General features: G+C 39.9%; 1 protein-coding gene across 2 annotated transcripts in view; it reads right to left on the bottom strand.

The window, feature by feature from the left end:
- Positions 1–20,346, bottom strand: part of cntn3b (contactin 3b) — a 166,062-nt gene that overhangs the window by 49,576 nt on the left and 96,140 nt on the right. For both annotated transcript variants that reach the window (XM_062045773.1, XM_062045784.1), the window contains 2 exons: positions 15,543–15,679; positions 1,996–2,125 (listed from right to left, as the gene is read on the bottom strand). In XM_062045773.1, coding sequence (XP_061901757.1) covers positions 1,996–2,125; positions 15,543–15,679 — 267 coding nt within the window. The remainder of the gene's footprint in view (positions 1–1,995; positions 2,126–15,542; positions 15,680–20,346) is intronic.

The following is a 20,346-nucleotide window of genomic DNA, read 5'->3' as shown; positions in this document are numbered from 1 at the left end:
GACCCCGTCGTTACAGCAATGACGGCATAGCTCCCATTTGCGCCATTGTGAGCTGACGTTTATCTAAGTTTGTTTACGAGTTAGGATCCATTAAAAAGACATGTGTTCTTGTCCCTCATTAGGGTTGTTTATTATAGGCAACATTCCAAAAAAAAGTGCAGTTCCCCTTTAAATTGTGTACATTTGCAAAGGATAAATTATGATAGTTTTGGATAGGGTGGGGCGCAAATTAATTCGCAATCCGGGAACGCCTTCAGAAGCGAACATCTTGCAGACAGACTCCAAAAAAAGGTTTATAAAAGTGACTGTGGAGCAAAATTTACAATAAAACATATTCAATACATATTATCTAAACAACAAGGAAGTGTTGTAAATGATGATTAAAATAATTTGTAGGTTGCCTTTAAAATCAAAATACACTATATTGTCAAAAGTATTTGGCCACCCATCCAAATGATCGGAATCAGGTGTCCTAACCACTTGGCCTGGCCACAGGTGTATAAAATCAAGCACTTAGGCATGGAGACCGTTTCTACAAACATTTGTGAAAGAATGGGCCGCTCTCAGTGACTTCCAGCGTGGAACTGTCATAGGATGCCACCTGTGCAACAAATCCAGTCGTGAAATGTCCTCGCTCCTAAATATTCCAAAGTCAACTGTCGGCTTTATTATAAGAAAATGGAAGAATTTGAGAACAACAGCAACTCAGCCACCAAGTGGTAGGCCACGCAAACTGACAGAGAGGGGTCAGCGGATGCTGAAGCGCATAGTGCAAATACTTTCTGCACAGTCAGTTGCTACAGAGCTCCAAACTTCATGTGACCTTCCAATTAGCCCACGTACAGTACGCAGAGAGCTTCATGGAATGGGTTTTCATGGCCGATCAGCTGCATCTAAGCCATACATCACCAAGTCCAATGCAAAGCGTCGGATCCAGTGGTGTAAAGCACGTCGCCAATGGACTCTAGAGCAGTGGAGACCCGTTCTCTGGAGTGATGAATCACACTTTTCCATCTGGCAATCTGATGAATGAGTCTGGGTTTGGAGGTTGCCAGGAGAATGGTACATTTAAGACTGCATTGTGCCGAGTGTGACATTTGGTGGAGGGGGAATTATGGTGTGGGGTTGTTTTTCCAGGAGTTGGGCTTGGCCCCTAAGTTCCAGTGAAAGGAACTTTGAATGCTCCAGAATACCAAAACATGTTGGACAATTCCATGCTCCAAACCTCGTGGAAACAGTTTGGAGCGGGCCTCTTCCTCTTCCAACATGACTGTGCACCAGTGCACAAAGCAAGGTCCATAAAGACATGGATGAAAGAGTCTGGTGTGGATGAAATTGACTGACCTGAACCAGATAAAACACCTTTGCAATTAATTAGAACGGGGACTGAGAGCCAGGCCTTCTCGACCAACATCAGTGTGTGACCTCACCAATGAGCTTTTGGAAGAATGGTCGGAAATTCCTATAAACACACTCCGCAACCTTGTGGACAGCCTTCCCAGAAGAGTTGAGGCTGTAGTAGCTGCAAAAGGTAGACCGACATCCTATTGAACCCTATGGGTTAGGAATGGGATGGCACTTCAAGTTCGGATGTGAGTCAAGGCAGGTGGCCAAATACTTTTGGCAATATAGTGTATGTTCACAGTGTCGGCAAGCATCATCGCATTTTGTCAGGCTTGATTAAGCCCTCTCCCGTTCATCGAGGGAGAATAGAAGTCCTCTTTCAGATGTAAGTCATTAGTAAAAGTAATCAAAGCTTGTAACCAAATCAATAAGTCATCAATATGCACGCACGATGTTACAACGCCTTGGTCTTGCAGTATCCAAATCAATAGGATGAAACACCTGACAGGAAAACGAGACAGTCTTTCAGCCGGCGCATCCCATAGTTAGATCAAATGAGTTGACAGACTGTGGCTGCCTGGTTTTATCTCAGTCAATGATCAAACACACAGACATATAAATGGAGTAAAAAACACAAAGAAGACAACTTACCTAACACTGTTAGTTGGGCAGAGGAATAAATAATGCCGTGCTTGTTCTCTGCCACACACTGATACATTCCGGAATCGGACAGGTTTAACGCGGTTATGGAAAGAGCCCCGTTTTCGATTTGTATCCGGCCCTGTAAAGGAAAGCCAAACAGTTCAGCATATTCCTTGCAAACGCCGATCTAATATTGTCCAAAGGCACAAAAGCAATTACTTGTGCTACACCAGGAGAAGAGACACAGCCAGAAATGAGGGGGGGGGGGGAGCCTAAGGAGACTTGTGGCATTCCACGCATGTTTATATTGAAATGGAGTAATATGTGAGGACATGCAAGGTGGGTGGGCGGGGGGGTTGGGGGGAGAAACTGCTGCCTTGCATCCTCGATACATATCGGACGTACTGCATGTTGTGAAGTTATTTGTTATTTGTTTCTGTTTAAGTGATCACATAAGAGTTTAGTTGTTTTTTTATTATACATTGTCAGGGGTCCCCAAACTTTTTGACTCGGGGGCCGCATTGGGTTAAAAAAATTTGGTCGGGGGCCGGGCTTTGTACATACATATATATATATATATATATATATATATATATATATATATATATATATATATATATATATATATATATATATATATATATATATATATATACATATATATATATATATATTAACACTTTAGTATGGGGATCACATAATCACCATTAATTAGTTGCTTATTAACATGCAAATTAGTAACATATTGGCTCTTAAATAGTCATTATTAAGTACTTATTAACCAGTAAGCTATTGCCTAAGAGTAAACTAACCCTAACCCTAACACTTATTGCTTATTAGTAACCCTAACCCCACCCCTAAACCTAACTCTAACACTTATATGTTCCCCTAGTGTCCAAATAACTCAAATTAAGTATTTGTTACTTTAATAAGCAACTAATTAATGGTGAATATGTTCCCCTTACTAAAGTGTTACCATATATATATATATATATATATATATATATATATATATATATATATATATATATATATATATATATATATATATATATATATATATATACTGTATGTATATATATACTGTATGTATATATATACTGTATGTATATATATATATATATATATATATATATATATATATATATATATATATATATATATATATATATATATATATATCCATCCATCCATCCATCTTCTACCGCTTATTCCCTTCGGGGTCGCGGGGGCGCTGGAGCCTATCTCAGCTACAATCGGGCGGAAGGCGGGGTACACCCTGGACAAGTCGCCACCTCATCACAGGGCCAACACAGATAGACAGACAACATTCACACTCACATTCACACACTAGGGCCAATTTAGTGTTGCCAATCAACCTATCCCCAGGTGCATGTCTTTGGAGGTGTATATATATATACTGTATGTATATATATATATATATATATATATATATATATATATATATATATATATATATATATATATATATATATAGACGGCGTGGCGAAGTTGGTAGAGTGGCCGTGCCAGCAATTGGAGGGTTGCTGGTTACTGGGGTTCAATCCCCACCTTCTACCATCCTAGTCACGTCCGTTGTGTCCTTGGGCAAGACACTTCACTATTGCTCCTGATGGCTGCTGGTTAGCGCCTTGCATGGCAGCTCCCGCCATCAGTGTGTGAATGTGTGTGTGAATGGGTGAATGTGGAAATACTGTCAAAGCGCTTTGAGTACCTTGAAGGTAGAAAAGCGCTATACAAGTATAAATCATTTATCATTTATCATTTATACGTATATATATATATATATATATATATATATATATATATATATATATATATATATATATATATATATATATATATATATATATATATATATATACAGTATATACACAGTACAGGCCGAAAGTTTAGACACACCTTCTCATTCAATGTGTTTTGTATATTTTCATGACTATTTACATTGTAGATTTTCACGGAGGCATCAAAACTATAAATGAACACATGTGGAGTTATGTACTTAACAAAAAAAAAAGATGAAATAACTGAAAACATGTTTTAAAATTGAGCTGTTTGGCCACAATACCCAGCAATATGAAGTGGCGACTTCTCCAGGGTGTACACTGCCTTCCGCCCGATTGTAGCTGAGATAGGCTCCAGCACCCCCTGCGACCCCAAAAGGGACAAGCGGTAGAAAATGGATGGATGAATGGATATTTGGAGGAGAAAAGGTCAGGTATTTAATCCCAGGAACACCACACCTACCGTCAAGCATGGTGGTGTAAGCATGCTCTGGTCCTGTTTTGCTGCCAATGGAACTGGTGCTTTACAGAGAGTAAATGGGACAATGAAAAAGGAGGATTACCTCCAAATTCTTCAGGACAACCTAAAATCATCAGTCCCGACATTGGGTGTTGGGCGCAGTTGGGTGTTCCAACAGGACAATGAACCCAACAACACATCAAAAGTGGTAAAGGAATGGCTAAATCAGGCTAGAATGAAGGTTTTAGAATGGCCTTCCCAAAGTCCTGACTTAAACGTGTGGACAATGCTGAAGAAACAAGTCCATGTCAGAAAACCAACACATTTAGCTGAACTGCACCAATTGTGTCAAGAGGAGTGGTCAAAAATTCAACCAGAAGCTTGTGGATGGCTACCAAAAACACCTTATTGCAGTGAAACTTGCCAAGGGACATGTAAGCAAATATTAACATTGCTGTATGTATACTTTTGACCCAGCAGATTTGGTCACATTTTCAGTAGACCCATAATAACTGAACACTGAAAGCCGTGAACCCGAGGAAGGCTGCGGGACCGGACGGCGTCTCCGGACGGGTGCTGAGAGGCTGCGCTGATCAGCTGGCTGGTGTCCTCACCGACATCTTCAACCGGTCCCTGTCCCAGGCCACCGTCCCATCCTGCCTGAAAACCTCCACCATCATCCCCGTCCCCAAAAAGAAAAACACTGTCAGCTGTCTGAACGACTACCGGTCAGTGGCACTCACTTCTATCACAATGAAGTGTTTCGAGTAACTGGTCCGGACCCACATCCTCTCATCCCTACCGCCCGCATTGGACCCCCATCAGTTTGCCTACCGAGCCAACAGGTCTACGGAGGACGCCATGGCTACGGCTCTCCACTCCGCCATGTCCCACATGGAGGGGGGGGGGGGGGAGATATGTACGGCTGCTCTTTGTAGACTTCAGCTCTGCATTTAATACCATTTTACCTGACAGACTGGTGACCAAACTAGCAGACCTCGGAATATCCATCCCCACCTGTCTCTGGATTAAAGACTTCCTGACTGACCGCCGTCAGAGGGTGAGGATGGGTACCCACACCTCCACAGCCCTCAGCCTCAGCACCGGCTCACCTCAGGGCTGCGTGCTGAGCCCCCTGCTCTACTCACTCTACACCCACGACTTCACAGCCACCCACCCCGGCAATCACATCATAAAGTTTGCCGATGACAAAACGGTGGTGGGCTGCATCTCTGGGATCGACGAGACGGCTTACCGGGACGAGGTGGAGCAGCTGGCAGTGTTGAGCAGGGTGAACAACCTGAAGCTGAACCAGCTCAAGACCCAGGAAGTGATCTTGGACAGCAGGAGGAGAAAAACTACCATACAGCCCCTGTACATCGACGGGGGCTGTGTGGAAAGAGTCTCATCCCTACGCTTCCTGGGAGTTCACCTGGAGGAGGACCTGTCCTGGAGGACCAACACCATGGCTATCGTCAAGAGGGCACAGCAGAGGCTCTACTTCTTGAGAGTACTCAGGAATCTCCACCTGAGACAGGATCTACTGGTGTCCTTCTACCGCTGTTCTGTGGAGAGCATCCTCACATACTGCATCTGCGTATGGTTCTGCAGCTGCACAGCAGCAGAGAGGAAAGCTCTCCAGAGGGTCGTCAACTCGGCCCAAAAAATCATCGGGTGCTCCCTCCCCTCCCTGGAAGAACTGTACAACTCCCGCTGCCTGAAGAAGGCAGCCAACATACTCAAGGACCCATCCCACCCCGGCAACAGCCACTTCGATCGGCTGCCTTCCGGCAGACGTTTCAGAACCAGGCGAACCCGCACAAATAGACTCAAGAACAGTTTCTACCCCCGGGCTATAACTGCACTAAACGCAGCTGGAATGTAAAAAATAAAAAATAAAAAAATAAAAAAATAAAAACTCCCTCACGTGCAACATGAGGAAGCCACCGGTCAATCACGATCCGGGACTGTGCAATCAGCGATTACACGCCAACTCGACAATAGTTATCATATTTATTTACATATTTAATCCAAAATAATAATGCCTGCACAGCATAGGAGGTAGGAAATGCTGACTTCCACCCCCTCAGCACACTGGGAACCAGCATTACTCCTCTCTAGTCAGTTCACTAGTCACTTTATACTTTTTACTGTCTCGTTTTTTCTACATTGCCTCTTAGAGTGGTCTTAGGCCAGGGGTCGGCAACCCGCGGCTCCGGAGCCGCATGCGGCTCTTTGACCACTATGATGCGGCTCAGCTGCATACTTGCCGACCCTTCCGATTTTCCCTGGAGACTTACGGATCTCAGTGCCTCTCTTAGAAATCTCCCGGGGCAAATACTCTCCAATTTTCACCCTGGCAACTAAATTAAGGGCGTGCTGTGATGGCACTGCATTTATTATCCTCTATAGCCTGTACAACCAGCGTTCCTGCTCGCACACGTAAGTGACAGCAAGGCATACTTGGTCAACAGCCACACAGCTTACACTGACGGTAGCCATAAAAAACAACTTTAACACTGTTACGTTACAAATATGCGCCACACTGTGAACCCTCACCAAAAAAGAATGACAAACACATTTCTGGAGAACATCCGCACCGTAACACAACATAAACACAACAGAACGAATACCCAGAATCCCATGCAGCCCTAACTCTCCCGGTCTACATTATACACCCCCGATACCACCAAATCCCCCCCACACATCAACCCCCCTCCCCGCGTCGGTTTAGGTGGGCGGGGTTTGGTGGTAGCGGGGGTGTATAATGTAGACCGGAAAAGTTAGGGCTGCATGGGATTCTGGGTATTCGTTCTGTTGTGTTTATGTTGTGTTACGCAAACAAAACTTTGTATGCAGTGTTATATCATTTTAAATTTCAAAAGTTTTGTGGCTCCCATTGTTTTCTTTAATTAGTGAAACTCGTGAAAATGGCTCTTTGAGTGATAAAGGTTGCCGACCCCTGTCTTAGGCCATATTGCATATTGTGTATATTGTGTTGTTTTTGTATATTGTGTGGTTTCTTCTTTTTTTTTAAATGCAAAGCACCTTAGGGAAGCAACCTAAATTTCGTTGGACCTGTACCTGTACATGCACAATGACTATAAAGATTATTCATTCATTCATTCATTTATTCATTCATTCATAAATTCATAAAAGAACCAAACTTCATGAATGTTTTTTTGTGACCAACAAGTATGTGCTCCAATCACTCTATCACAACAAAATAAGAGTTGTAGAAATTATTGGAAACTCAAGGCAGCCATGACATTATATTCTTTACAAGTGTATGTAAACTTTCGACCACGACTGTAACCCCACATGTGTTCATTCATAGATGTGATGCCTTCAGTGACAATCTACAATGTAAATAGTCATGCAAATAAAGAAAATGCATTGAATGAGAAGGTGTGTCCAAACTTTTGGCCTGTACTGTATATATTCCTATATTATATTTTAAACTTGGGACTTCCCGCGGGCCGGATTTTGGACACGTAGTTTGGGGACCCCTGCACTGTTATGGGAACAAAAGGTATTTGCAACTGAAATGAGACAATTCCTGCAATGCATAGACATGGATTAGAGAGCATGCTTTGATGCTTCAAATAAAAACTCACAAACATGCAAGGTTTGTCTTTATTTTTGAGTTTGTTTAATGGATTCTTAAGACTAATGTGAAGCAAGATGACCCAGACTCACAATAATAACTTCACAGTTGTCAAAACTAAAGATGGGCGATATAGCTTAAAATGTATATTACGATATTTATTGCAGTCTTCTGGGATAACGATATGCAACACGATATTTTTTGGGCATATAAATACAATTTGAAACGGGTTACAAAGGCTCCTGATTTGGTTGCTGACGTATGTTGTAACATATTGTGTCATTTCCACTTGAATTACTTTCTCAAAACTATTATTTTTCTACTTGTTAAGCTGTATATATATTTTCTTGTAACATGGTTCTATCTACACTTCTGTTAAATGTAACGAGCAAGTAGTCTTTATGTTGGATACTTTACATTAGTTTTGGGCGATATTACACATTTAGGTATCGATGCATTACCAAGTAGTTACAAGGGGCAGTATTGGTCATACCACTGCTGATACCAAAACGTGCACTTCAAATTTTCAAGACCATGAATGATGCAATTTTTGATCACAGTTATTATCAGACAAAAGCACATGATGACAGTTTAACAATATCAATTGAACATTCAAATTATTGCCTTATTCCCTTTTACTACATACAATATTTTGAGCAAAATCAAGTCAATAGCGCAAAATAACATAAGCAAAAACTACTACTGGCTCTGATTTAAATAAATTGATTTTTGCACCGAAAGTCCTCCTGTATTTCTGGACGTCATAAACAATAACAAAAACTGTAAAAAAAAAATTATAATAAATAAATAAATAAATAAATAATTGGATTACAAAAAATATCAATCAATCAATGTTTATCTATAAAGCTCTAAATCACAAGTGTCTCAAAGGGCTGCACAAGCCACAATGTTACAGATCGGTTCAGAGCCCACATAAGGGCAAGGAAAAACTCACAACCCAGTGGGATGTCGATGTGAATGACTATGAGAAACCTTGGAGAGGACCGCAGATGTGGGTGACCCCCCTCCTCTAGGGGAGACCGGATGCAATGGACGTCGAGTGGGTCTAGCATAATATTGTGAAAGTCCAGTCCATAGTGGATTTAACATAATAGTGAGAGTCCAGTCCATTGTGGGGCCAGCAGGAGACCATCCCGAGCGGAGACGGGTCAGCAGCGCAGAGATGTCCCCAACCGATGCACAGGCGAGCGGTCCACCCCGGGTCCCGACTCTTGGACTATCGATCCAATCACTGCAGTATTGACAATATCCTGACACCACGATGGTTGGAATCATTATTGTCATTATTTGTATCACTCCGCCCACTCATGTTTACATTCAAGAGCTCTAGCTTAGCAGTTAGCATGGCTTTTTGTATCCTCCTATGGTGTGCAGGATGACATTTCTAACCATTCCTCATCCTATAGTGATTTAATACGTGTATGAAACAGTGAGGACTCTAAATCGTGTTGACGATGCGGACGTTCATTAGTCGCTGTCAAATTTGCAGGACACCGCTAGGCAGTGTCGTCAAAAAATGCACTCACAAAAAGACGATAGTAATACAACAAAACTATCGTGGGGCAAATTTACATAATTTGTATCTTAAGTTAAAGTTAAAGTACCACTGATTGTTAGAACAATTGTGTACATATTATCACACAACTTTTATGCTTAAGGGCCGTTGCTATAATTATTGTCAATTGTGCGGAAGTGGTATTTTTCTTTGTCTTTGCATAGCTGGCGATCCAAAAGGTTGCAACCCAGTCTGGTATCAGTGTTTTTGTCCAGGAACGGCCTGCTGGCTGCCAAGGCCGAACACCGCCGTGACGCAGACAGAGCAGAGACAAGGCACACGGAAAAATTCAAGCATGTGGGGGCCATTTTGATATTTTTCATTTTCAAACTATAACAAAATATATGGATTTTGTTTTTTTTTACCTTTAGGGCTCCCGGGGACCATAAAGGGTCTAAGTCACATATGTCAGAGTCAAGGCCCGCGGGCCATATCCGGCCCGCGAGAAGGTTTTTTACGGCCCTTGGGATGATCTTGATTTATTATTAGAACCGGCCCGCAGACCGCAGATCTTTTTTTTTTTTTTTTTTTTTTTAGACCGCAGATCTTTTACACGCACCAAGCGGATGCCGGTCCAAGGTTCCGAAAGGGGGCGAGCGGCCCGCCGGGACGCGCCTGCCGGCCGAAGGGCTGCAGCCCGGCCGTCAGTCGCGGAGCCCGCCGTGCCACGCGCGCCAAGGGGGCGGGCCGAAACCCGGCCCGAGGCCCTGAGACTTCTGCTTTGTTTCCCCAAACCGCGCGTCACCGCCGGGCCCGCACCACCGTCGGGCTGCAGCCCGAGCGTCGGTGGCGGAACCCGTCATGTGCCGCGCGCGCCAAGCGGAGCGGGGGGGTCAAGCGGGCCGAAACCCGCAGGCCACCCCCTCACCACGAGGCCCTGAGACTTCTGCGTTTGACCCCTACGCGCGGCCCGTCGGGACGCGCCCGCCGTCAAGCCACGAGGGCCAGCCGTCGGGTCGCGGAGCCCGCCGTGCCACGCGCGCCAAGGGGCGGGCCGAAACCAGCGGGGGGTTTCGGGCACCCAACTCGCCTCCCTCCCACGGAGGGAGGAGGGGGGTTTAATGTGAACATTACTGTGCAATCACATATTTAGAGTTTTTACTCAATTCAAGTTTAAAAGTTAAAGTTTAATATTTGTTTTCACTGCATGTTACTTCTCCTTAAACAAAGTGTTGTTTTTGATTTATAGATTTTTGCACTTTATTTTATTGTATTTCAATTTAATTATATTTTAAAAATATTTCAGTTGAGTGGATGATAGAAAATTGCTATTATTGTTTTTTTCTTTGAAGTAAATTTAGCCCACTTTTGCTAAAATAGAAAATATAGGCTACTGATGGTGCCTTGAATACCGGTTTCTTTCATTTAATGTTCATGTTATGGGGATTTTTATATAAAGGAAATTTGTCTTTTGTGTCTGTTCAAAATTAAAGATTACTGACAGAGCCATAAGAAAATATTGCTTTATTTATCTGATCATATTGGAATATATTTGTTAGGTTTTCAGTAGGTTCAATTAGGTTCACTAGACTATATGCGTCATTTAAAAATTTTTTCAATGAACATTCGAACAGTCCGGCCCTCGGCTTGTAGCTAAATTTTTTATTTGGCCCTCCGTCCATTTGACTTTGACACCCCTGGTCTAAGTCATTAAAATGTAAAAAAAACAAGTCAAATTATATATATATATATATATATATATATATATATATATATATATATATATATATATATATATATATATATATATATATATATATATATTTTAACACTTACAGTAAATCTCTACAGTATATCAACTTCAGGTTGAAATAAAGTTAAAAAAAAACCAAAAAGGTTTTATGCCTTTTCTGTCAAAGACAACTTTGTTTTTTATAATAAAAAATAAGAAATATGCAGTATTTCCCCCACTGCCCAAAACATTCAAAAAGCAATGTTTGATGTGAAGTGATTAGAGCCTTAAAAACATCAATAATGCAGGACACCATTTATTATTATTTTTGAGTAATCACAGTGAAAAGACAAATAAAATCCCATTAAATATATTTGGGACCCAAAAGGTTTGTATCATAAAGTGATACATTGTTATTAGTTTTTTCTTTACTTTCAACACTTAAGTTACGAGATCAATTTCAGATATATCTGTCGATTTTACGTTTGAACTACTATTTTGTTTGTTTTATGCTCTTTTGTCAAAGAAAACATTGATGTTTTTGTATGGCGACCACACAATATTTTCCACATAAAACATTTTAAAGTTAAATATTTGAAATAATTGGAGCCTTGAATAGGTCAATAATTCATTATAACATTAGAGTTCTTTTTTTCCTTTTTTTTTTAAGAAATGGCAACAAAAGAAAAAAAAGAAAAAAAAACAGTCTGCATAGCAGCTTTGTGTCAACATTGCAACTTTTTCTAGTCAGATTTCACCTCATTCCACTTTTTTTAATGTTTTTATTTTTTATTTTTGCAATAGCATTTCCAGAACGTGTGGCGGGCCGGTAAACTATTAGCTGCGGGCCGCAAATGGCCCCCGGTCCGCACTTTGGACACCCCTGCTGTAAATGTATTATGTAAATATTACATATGTTATATTTGATATTGCTACTAGGGTACATTTTTTGTCTATTTTATACCTGCATTATCCTTTTCATCCTTACACTTTCCATCCTTTGTAACTGAGCTACTGTGTGGAACAATTTCCCTTGTGGATCATTAAAGATTGTTTAAGTCTAAGTTTTCTGTTTTGTCTGTTTTTAAAGTGTGCTAAATTCTTAGATTACACCATTTGTTTAATGAACCGTTCCATCAAATAATGTTAGGTTCCATTAACATGGCTCCGCATGTTACTGAAACCTTCTGCTCCAGGCAGCGCTGCAATTCTGGCCAAAAATAGCCCACTAAAAAGTCCCTCATAAAACAAATAAAATTACTCATTATCATATTTTTCAGGAGATTAATTGCCTGGACAGTGGAGGTGCATGTGGAAACATGTCTGCCTCACAGCGAGAAGATCGGGTGTCGTCGGCTCGGACCTTTCTTTGTGGAATGTTCTCTGCATATTTATTTATTTTATTGCATAATACATCAAAGAGGACTACTTTATCATTTTCAGAAACTACAAAGCAGGCTGCAGTTTTACTCTGCTATAACGTTGTTCTGCCATGTGTTGGGAAAGGTACCGAATTTGGTGCTTTTATTTAGAGATGTCCGATAATGGCTTTTTTGCCGCTTTCCGATATTCCAATATTGTCCAACTCTTAATTACAGATTCCGATATCAACCGATACCGATATATACAGTCGTGGAATTAAGCCATTAGTATGCCTAATTTTGTTGTGATGCCCCGCTGGATGCATTAAACAATGTAAAAAACGTTTTCCAAAATAAATCAACTCAAGTTATGGGAAAAAATGCCAACATGGCACTGCCATATTTATTATTGAAGTCACAAAGTGCATTATTTTTTTTAACATGCCTCAAAACAGCAGCTTGGAATTTGGGATATGCTCTCCCTGAGAGAGCATGAGGAGGTTAAGGTTGTCGGGGTTGGGGGTGTAGGGGTGTATATTGTAGCGTCCTGGAAGAGTTAGTGCTGCAAGGAGTTCTGGGTATTTGTTCTGTTGTGTTATGTTCTCCCGAAATGTGTTTGTCATTCTTGTTTGGTGTGGGGTTCACAGTGTGGCACATATTTGTAACAGTGTTAAAGTTGTTTATACGGCTACCCTCAGTGTGACCTGTATGGCTGTTGACCAAGTATGGCTTGCATTCACTTTGTGTGTGTGTGAAAAGCCGCATATATTATGTGATAAGGCCGGCACGCAAAGGCAGTAACTTTAAGGTTTATTGCCGCTCTGTACTTCTCCCTACGTCCGTGTACCACTTGTCCTTCATAATTTTGACAAAATAGAATGAAAAATGACACAATATGTTACTGCATACGTCAGCACTCAAACTAGAAGCCTTTGTTTGCTTACTTACTACTAAAGGACAAGTTGTCTTGTATGTTCACTATTTTATTTAAGGACAAACTTGCAATAATAAATATATGTTTAATGTACCCTAAGATTTGTTGTTAAAACAAAGCCAGTAATGCCGTTTTTTATGGTCCCCTTTAATTAGAAAAGTATTGAAACTAATCAAAATACATTGGTACCGGTACCAAAATATTGGTATCGGGACAACCCTATACCACATGAACACACACAAAACCACCAAAAATTATGTATCGATACTCGGGATGTAAATTTTATCAACTCACAATTCGGTTTGATTCAGGTTTTTGGGGTGACAATTTGATTCAGAATCGATTCTTGATTCAAACCTGTTTCTTGCAAATATATATATATATATACACACACACATTAAGCCAGAAAAAACACAAGAGGCAATGTCATCCCAACAAGCCTGTTTCGCAGGTTTCCCTGTCCTCCCTGCTCAAATCTGCAAAACAGGCTTGTAGGGATGATGTAGTAGCCTCTTGTGATTTTTCCTGACCTAACGTATATTCCGCTCTACCCCGGTTTTGAGCACTGTATAACGGATAAACTACAGAAACCTTGACTATATACACTACCGTTCAAAAGTTTGGGGTCACCCAAACAATTTTGTGGAATAGCCTTCATTTCTAAGAACAAGAATAGACTGTCGAGTTTCAGATGAAAGTTCTCTTTTTCTGGCCATTTTGAGCATTTAATTGACCCCACAAATGTGATGCTCCAGAAACTCAATCTGCTCAAAGGAAGGTCAGTTTTGTAGCTTCTGTAACGAGCTAAACTGTGTTCAGATGTGTGAACATGATTGCACAAGGGTTTTCTAATCATCAATTAGCCTTCTGAGCCAATGAGCAAACACATTGTACCATTAGAACACTGGAGTGATAGTTGCTGGAAATGGGCCTCTATACACCTATGTAGATATTGCACCAAAAACCAGACATTTGCAGCTAGAATAGTCATTTACCACATTAGCAATGTATAGAGTGTATTTCTTTAAAGTTAAGACTAGTTTAAAGTTATCTTCATTGAAAAGTACAGTGCTTTTCCTTCAAAAATAAGGACATTTCAATGTGACCCCAAACTTTTGAACGGTAGTGTATATATATATATATATATATATATACATACATATATATATATATATATATATATATATATATATATATATATATATATATATATATATATATATATATATATATATATATATACACATTAGGTCAGGAAAAAACACAAGAGGCTATATCATCCTACAAGCCTGTTTCGCCGGTTCCCCTGTTGTCCCTGCTCAAATCTGCAAAACAGGCTTGTAGGGATGATGTAGCCTCTGGTGGGTTTTTTTCTGACCTAACGTATATTCCGCTCTACCCCGGTATTGAGCACTGTATAACGGATAAACTACAGAAACCTCGACTATATATATATATATATATATATATATAAATATATATATATATATACAGTATAGGTCAAAGGTTTTGACACACCTTCAATGCATTTTCTTTATTTTCATGACTATTTACATTGTAGATTGTCACTGACGGCATCAAAACTATGAATGAACACATGTGGAGTTATGTACTTAACAAAAAAAGGTGAAATAACTGAAAAGATGTTTTATATTCTAGTTTCTTCAAAATAGCCACCCTTTGCTCTGATTACTGCTTTGCACACTCTTGGCATTCTCTCCATGAGCTTCAAGAGAAATGGTTTTCACTTCACAGGTGTCATAGTTGTGATGCCTTCAGTGACAATTGACAATGTAAATAGTCATGAAAATAAAGAAAACGCATTGAAATGAGAAGGTGTGTCCAAATGTTCAATTAACTTACGGTGCAATCAAAAAAATTAAGAATCGATGAATCGGAAAGGAGCACCCTTATAACGATAATTGATAAATATTCCAAGTTACCGGGAATTGGTGGTATATGGGTTCAAATATGAAAGCATAGGTATCTTTAAAGAAGTGGCTCAACTCAATATTAATTAAATATAAATCTGGGGGTGTGTGTTAATTGACGTTCGCAGAGCAGTTTACACGTGTCATATGAAACATAACAAGATCCACACACCATCCAAGCCCTCATTCCCATTCAACCAATTGCATTACCTCTGGCATCACTTGCTCTCCGTTCTTCAGCCAGCTGTACGATGGTTTGGGCTTTCCATTGGCCTTACATTCCCAGAACAGATTTTGTTGGATGGACAGAACTGTGTCAGCCATTGTCTGGAACCAGTGTGGTTTGGCTTGGAATAAATGAGAGGATTACATTTTCAAACATGTTCCCATTAAGGATTCAGGGACCAGAATTAGCAAAGAGCTATGAAACAGCTCTTTAAATCTATGTACAAGGACATGTAATTCAAAGTGATCGTACAAATTAGTAATGAGTAGTTTTTTTGACACTACAAGAACTGAAAGTTGGTTGTTAAGATGTTTCACTGTATTTAGTCGTTTAATGGGTGTAAGTACAGTAATACAATTGTATCAAAACCTGACCGTATGAAGGGCCCGGATCTTAAAATTCAAGCAGAGGAGCATGTTCGGCAATGCACAATCACAGAGTACTTATAGGCAGACAGTGTGTAGACAGAAACAAGAGGGTGGATGCATTTTGTCTTAAAAACTAACGATAAAGGTGAAGCTATATGACTGAAACACCCTCAGGAAGAGGTGCTTTAAGACATGGCTAGCTCGCAAGCGGCTAACGTCCATTCTCAGTCGGTAGTAGTTTGGCTACTTCTAAATCACTAATCCTTGTCTCCATGGCGACGAATAACGTACGGTTCTTACAAGTATCAACCCTGCAGGACGAGGAATAGCTAAACATGCTCCACTACACCGGCGTCACCGCTAACGAGCTGGCGCTTCATAATGTAAACAAACGCCATGAGTGGATCTACACCTGACTTCCACTGTAATGATACCAAGTATAACAGCGTATCTACTCGATGCTACAATGATTACATCGATAATTTTTATGAACTCAGAAAATATGTCCCTGGACACATGAGGACTTTGAATAAGACCAATGTATGATCCTGTAACGACTTGGTATCGGATCGATACCCACATTTGTGTTATCATCCAAAACTAATGTAAAGTATGAAACAACAGAAGAATAAGTGATTATTACATTTTAACAGAAGTGTCGATAGAACATGTTAAAACAGAAAAAAAGCAGATATTAACAGTAAATGAACAAGTAGATTAATAATCAATGTTGTACCGCTTGTCCTTCATAATTTTGACAAAATAATAGAATGGAAAATGACACAATATGTTACTGCATATGTCAGCAGCTAAATTAGGAGCCTTTGTTTGTTTACTTACTACTAAAAGACAAGTTGTCTAGTAAGTTCACTATTTTAATTAAGGACAAACTTGTTCTTCGGTCGCGATAAAAACATATGCTTAATGTACCGTACATTTTTTTGTTAAAATATAGCCAATAATGCCGTATGAAGGGCCTGGAACTTAAAATTCCCAAAAATAATCTCTGCACAATCGATATATGAGGCGGCGAACAGCGAACATTTTTTATTTTTACATTTTTATTAAAGAGCATATGTTGATATGGCAATTTCAATGTCCATTGTGTGGGTTTATTTGAAAAAAGGTTATGGCAAGCAGAAAAAATTTGGTTCGTTTCAAGTAATTTCCCAAAAATACGCATTTTAAGGATATACAGTATGTTTTATTACTCAATTAATCGATAAAAACTACGATTATTACCTACTAGCTAAAAATATCGATAGTTGCAACAAGTGTTGTCCCGATACCAATATTTTGGTACTGGTACTAAAATTATTTTGATACTTTTCGGTACTTTTCGATACTTTTCTAAATAAAGGGGACCACAAAAAATTGCATTATTGGCTTTATTTTAACCAAATCTTAGGGTACATTAAACATATGTTTCTTATTGCAAGTTTTTCCTTAAATAAAATAGTAAACATACTATTGGGGGGGGTGGGGGGGGGTGATTTTTTTTTTTTCCTTTTTTTTTTCATAAAGAAATACAATCATGTGTGCTTACGGACTGTATCCCTGCAGACTGTATTTATATATAATGTATATATTGTGTTTTTTATGTTAATTTAATTTAAAACATTTTTTTATTTTTTTTATTTATTTATTTTTTTTATTTCTTGCGTGTCCCGGTACCAATCCGGTCCGCGGCCCGGTGGTTGGGGACCACTGTACTAGACAAGTTGTCTTTTAGTAGTAAGTAAACAAACAAAGGCTCCTAATTAGTCGGCTGACATATGCAGTAACATATTGTGTCATTTATCATTATATTATTTTGTCAACATTAGAAAGGACAAACTGTAAAAAAAAATATTATTAATCTACTTGTTCGTTTACTGTTAATATCTGGTTATTTTCCGTTTCAACATGTTCTATCTACACTTCTGTTCAAATGTAATAATCACTTATTCTTCTGTTGTTTGGATACTTTACATTAGTTTTGGATGATACCTCAAATTTAGGTATCAATCCGATACCAAGTCGTTACAGGATCATACATTGGTCATATTCAAAGTCCTCATGTGTCCAGGGACATGGTGTACCGGTACTTTTCAGAGGCCGAAAATGATTATTTAGTATTGCGGTACTATACTAATACTGGTATACCGCACAACCCTAGTTGCAACCCTACAATATTTCCAAACTGTATTAATTTAATATTACAGCAAAATATAATATCTATAGAAGCACATTTTGCACTGGTCCTCAGGGCGTACTCGCACTAGGCCATTTGTTCTGTGGTGGTCTAGGGAGTGATTATCCCTCCCACTCCAGGTCCCTGCTGTCTTGTATTTTATTTCCCCCTTGGGATCATTAAATAATTTGCTGTGAGTGATCGAAATATGATGACTCTGCTATGCGTTGCTCGTGCATGTACATGTGAGGGGGAGTCATGCCAGGCTGTAGGTGTCCTTTTCAAATGGTGCCAAAAAAAGGTGAAATGTACACATATCGTGCAGTACAAAACCCAAAACCAGTGAAGTTGGTTCGTTGTGTAAATGGTAAATAAAAACAGAATACAATGATTTGCAAATCCTTTTCAACTTATATTCAATTGAATAGACAGCAAAGACAAGATATTTAATGTTCGAACTGAGAAACTTCATTTTTTTTTGCAAATAATCATTAACTTGGAATTTAATGGCAGCAAAAAAGTTGGCACGGGGGTTATTTTTACCACCGTGTTACATGGCCTTTCCTTTTCACAACACTCAGTAAACGTTTGGGAACTGCAGGAGACCAATTTTTGAAGTTTTTCAGGTGGAATTATTTCCCATTCTTGCTTGATGTACAGCTTAAGTTGTTCAACAGTCCGGGGGTCTCCATTGTGGTATTTTAGGCTTCATATTGCGCCACACATTTTCAATGGGAGGCAGGTCTGGACTACAGGCAGGCCAGTCTAGTACCCGCACTCTTTTACTACACGTGGCTTGGCATTGTCTTGCTGAAATAAGCAGGGGCGTCCATAATAACGTTGCTTGGATGGCAACATATGTTGCTCCAAAACCTGTATGTACCTTTCAGCATTAATGGTGCCTTCGCAGATGTGTAAGTTACCCATGTCTTGGGCACTAAAACACCCCCATACCATCACAGATGCTGGCTTTTGAACTTTGCGCCTATAACAATCCGGATGGTTCTTTTACTCTTTGTTCCGGAGGACACAATGTCCATAATTTCCCACAAAAAATGTGAAATGTGGACTCATCAGACCACAGAACACTTTTCCACTTTAGATCAGACCATCTTAGATGAGCTCGGGCCCAGCGAAGCCGGCGGCGCTTCTGGGTGTTGTTGATAAATGGCTTTCGCTTTGCATAGTAGAGTTTTAACTTGCACTTACAGATGTAGCGACTAACTGTAGTTACTGACAGTGGTTTTCTGAAGTGTTCCTGAACACATGTGGTGATATCCTTTACACACTGATGTCACTTTTTGATGCAGTACCGCCTGAGGGATCAATGGTCCGTAATATCGCTTACGTGCAGTCATTTCTCCAAATTCTCAGAACCTTTTGATGATATTATGGACCGTAGATGGTGAAATCCCTAAATTCCTTGCAATAGCTCGTTTAGAAATGTTGTTCTTAAACTGTTCGACAGTTTGCTCAGGCATTTGTTGACAAAAAATGGGGCGGTATAGCTCGGTTGGTAGAGTGGCCGTGCCATCAACCTGAGGGTTGCAGGTTCGATCCCCGCTTCCGCCATCCTAGTCACTGCCGTTGTGTCCTTGGGCAAGACACTTTACCCACCTGCTCCCAGTGCCACCCACACTGGTTTAAATGTAACTTAGATATTGGGTTTTCACTATGTAAAGCGCTTTGAGTCACTAGAGAAAAGCGCTATATAAATATAATTCACTTCACTTCACTTCACTTCACAAAGTGGTGACCCTCGCCCCATCCTTGTTTGTGAATGACTGAGCATTTCATGGAAGCTGCTTTTATACCCAATCATGGCACCCACCTGTTCCCAATTAGGGATGTTCCAAATAAGTGTTTGATGAGCATTCTTCAACTTTCTCAGTCTTTTTTTGCCACTCGTGCCAGCTTTTTTGAAACACGTTGCAGGCATCAAATTCCAAATGAGCTGATATTTGCAAAAAATAACAACGTTTACCAGTTCGAACGTGAAGCATCTTGTCTTTGCAGTCTATTCAATTGAAAATAGGTTGAAAAGGATTTTCAAATCATTGTATTCTGTTTTTATTTACGATTTACACAACGAGCCAACTTCACTGGTTTTGGGTTTTGTAAATAACCAATAGTTTATGTTCATTGTTCATTTTGGGATTTTCATTAAAAACACATTGGTGAATAAAAGATAGCACTGTATGTGCTGAAGAATGTTCTGGACAGTTTGTAAGTCAACAAACAACGTTA

Source organism: Entelurus aequoreus, linkage group LG01 (assembly GCF_033978785.1).
Source record: "Entelurus aequoreus isolate RoL-2023_Sb linkage group LG01, RoL_Eaeq_v1.1, whole genome shotgun sequence".
Taxonomy (NCBI): domain Eukaryota; kingdom Metazoa; phylum Chordata; class Actinopteri; order Syngnathiformes; family Syngnathidae; genus Entelurus; species Entelurus aequoreus.
Note: the sequence above shows the minus strand (reverse complement) of the source record. Positions and strands in the feature narration are given on the sequence as shown.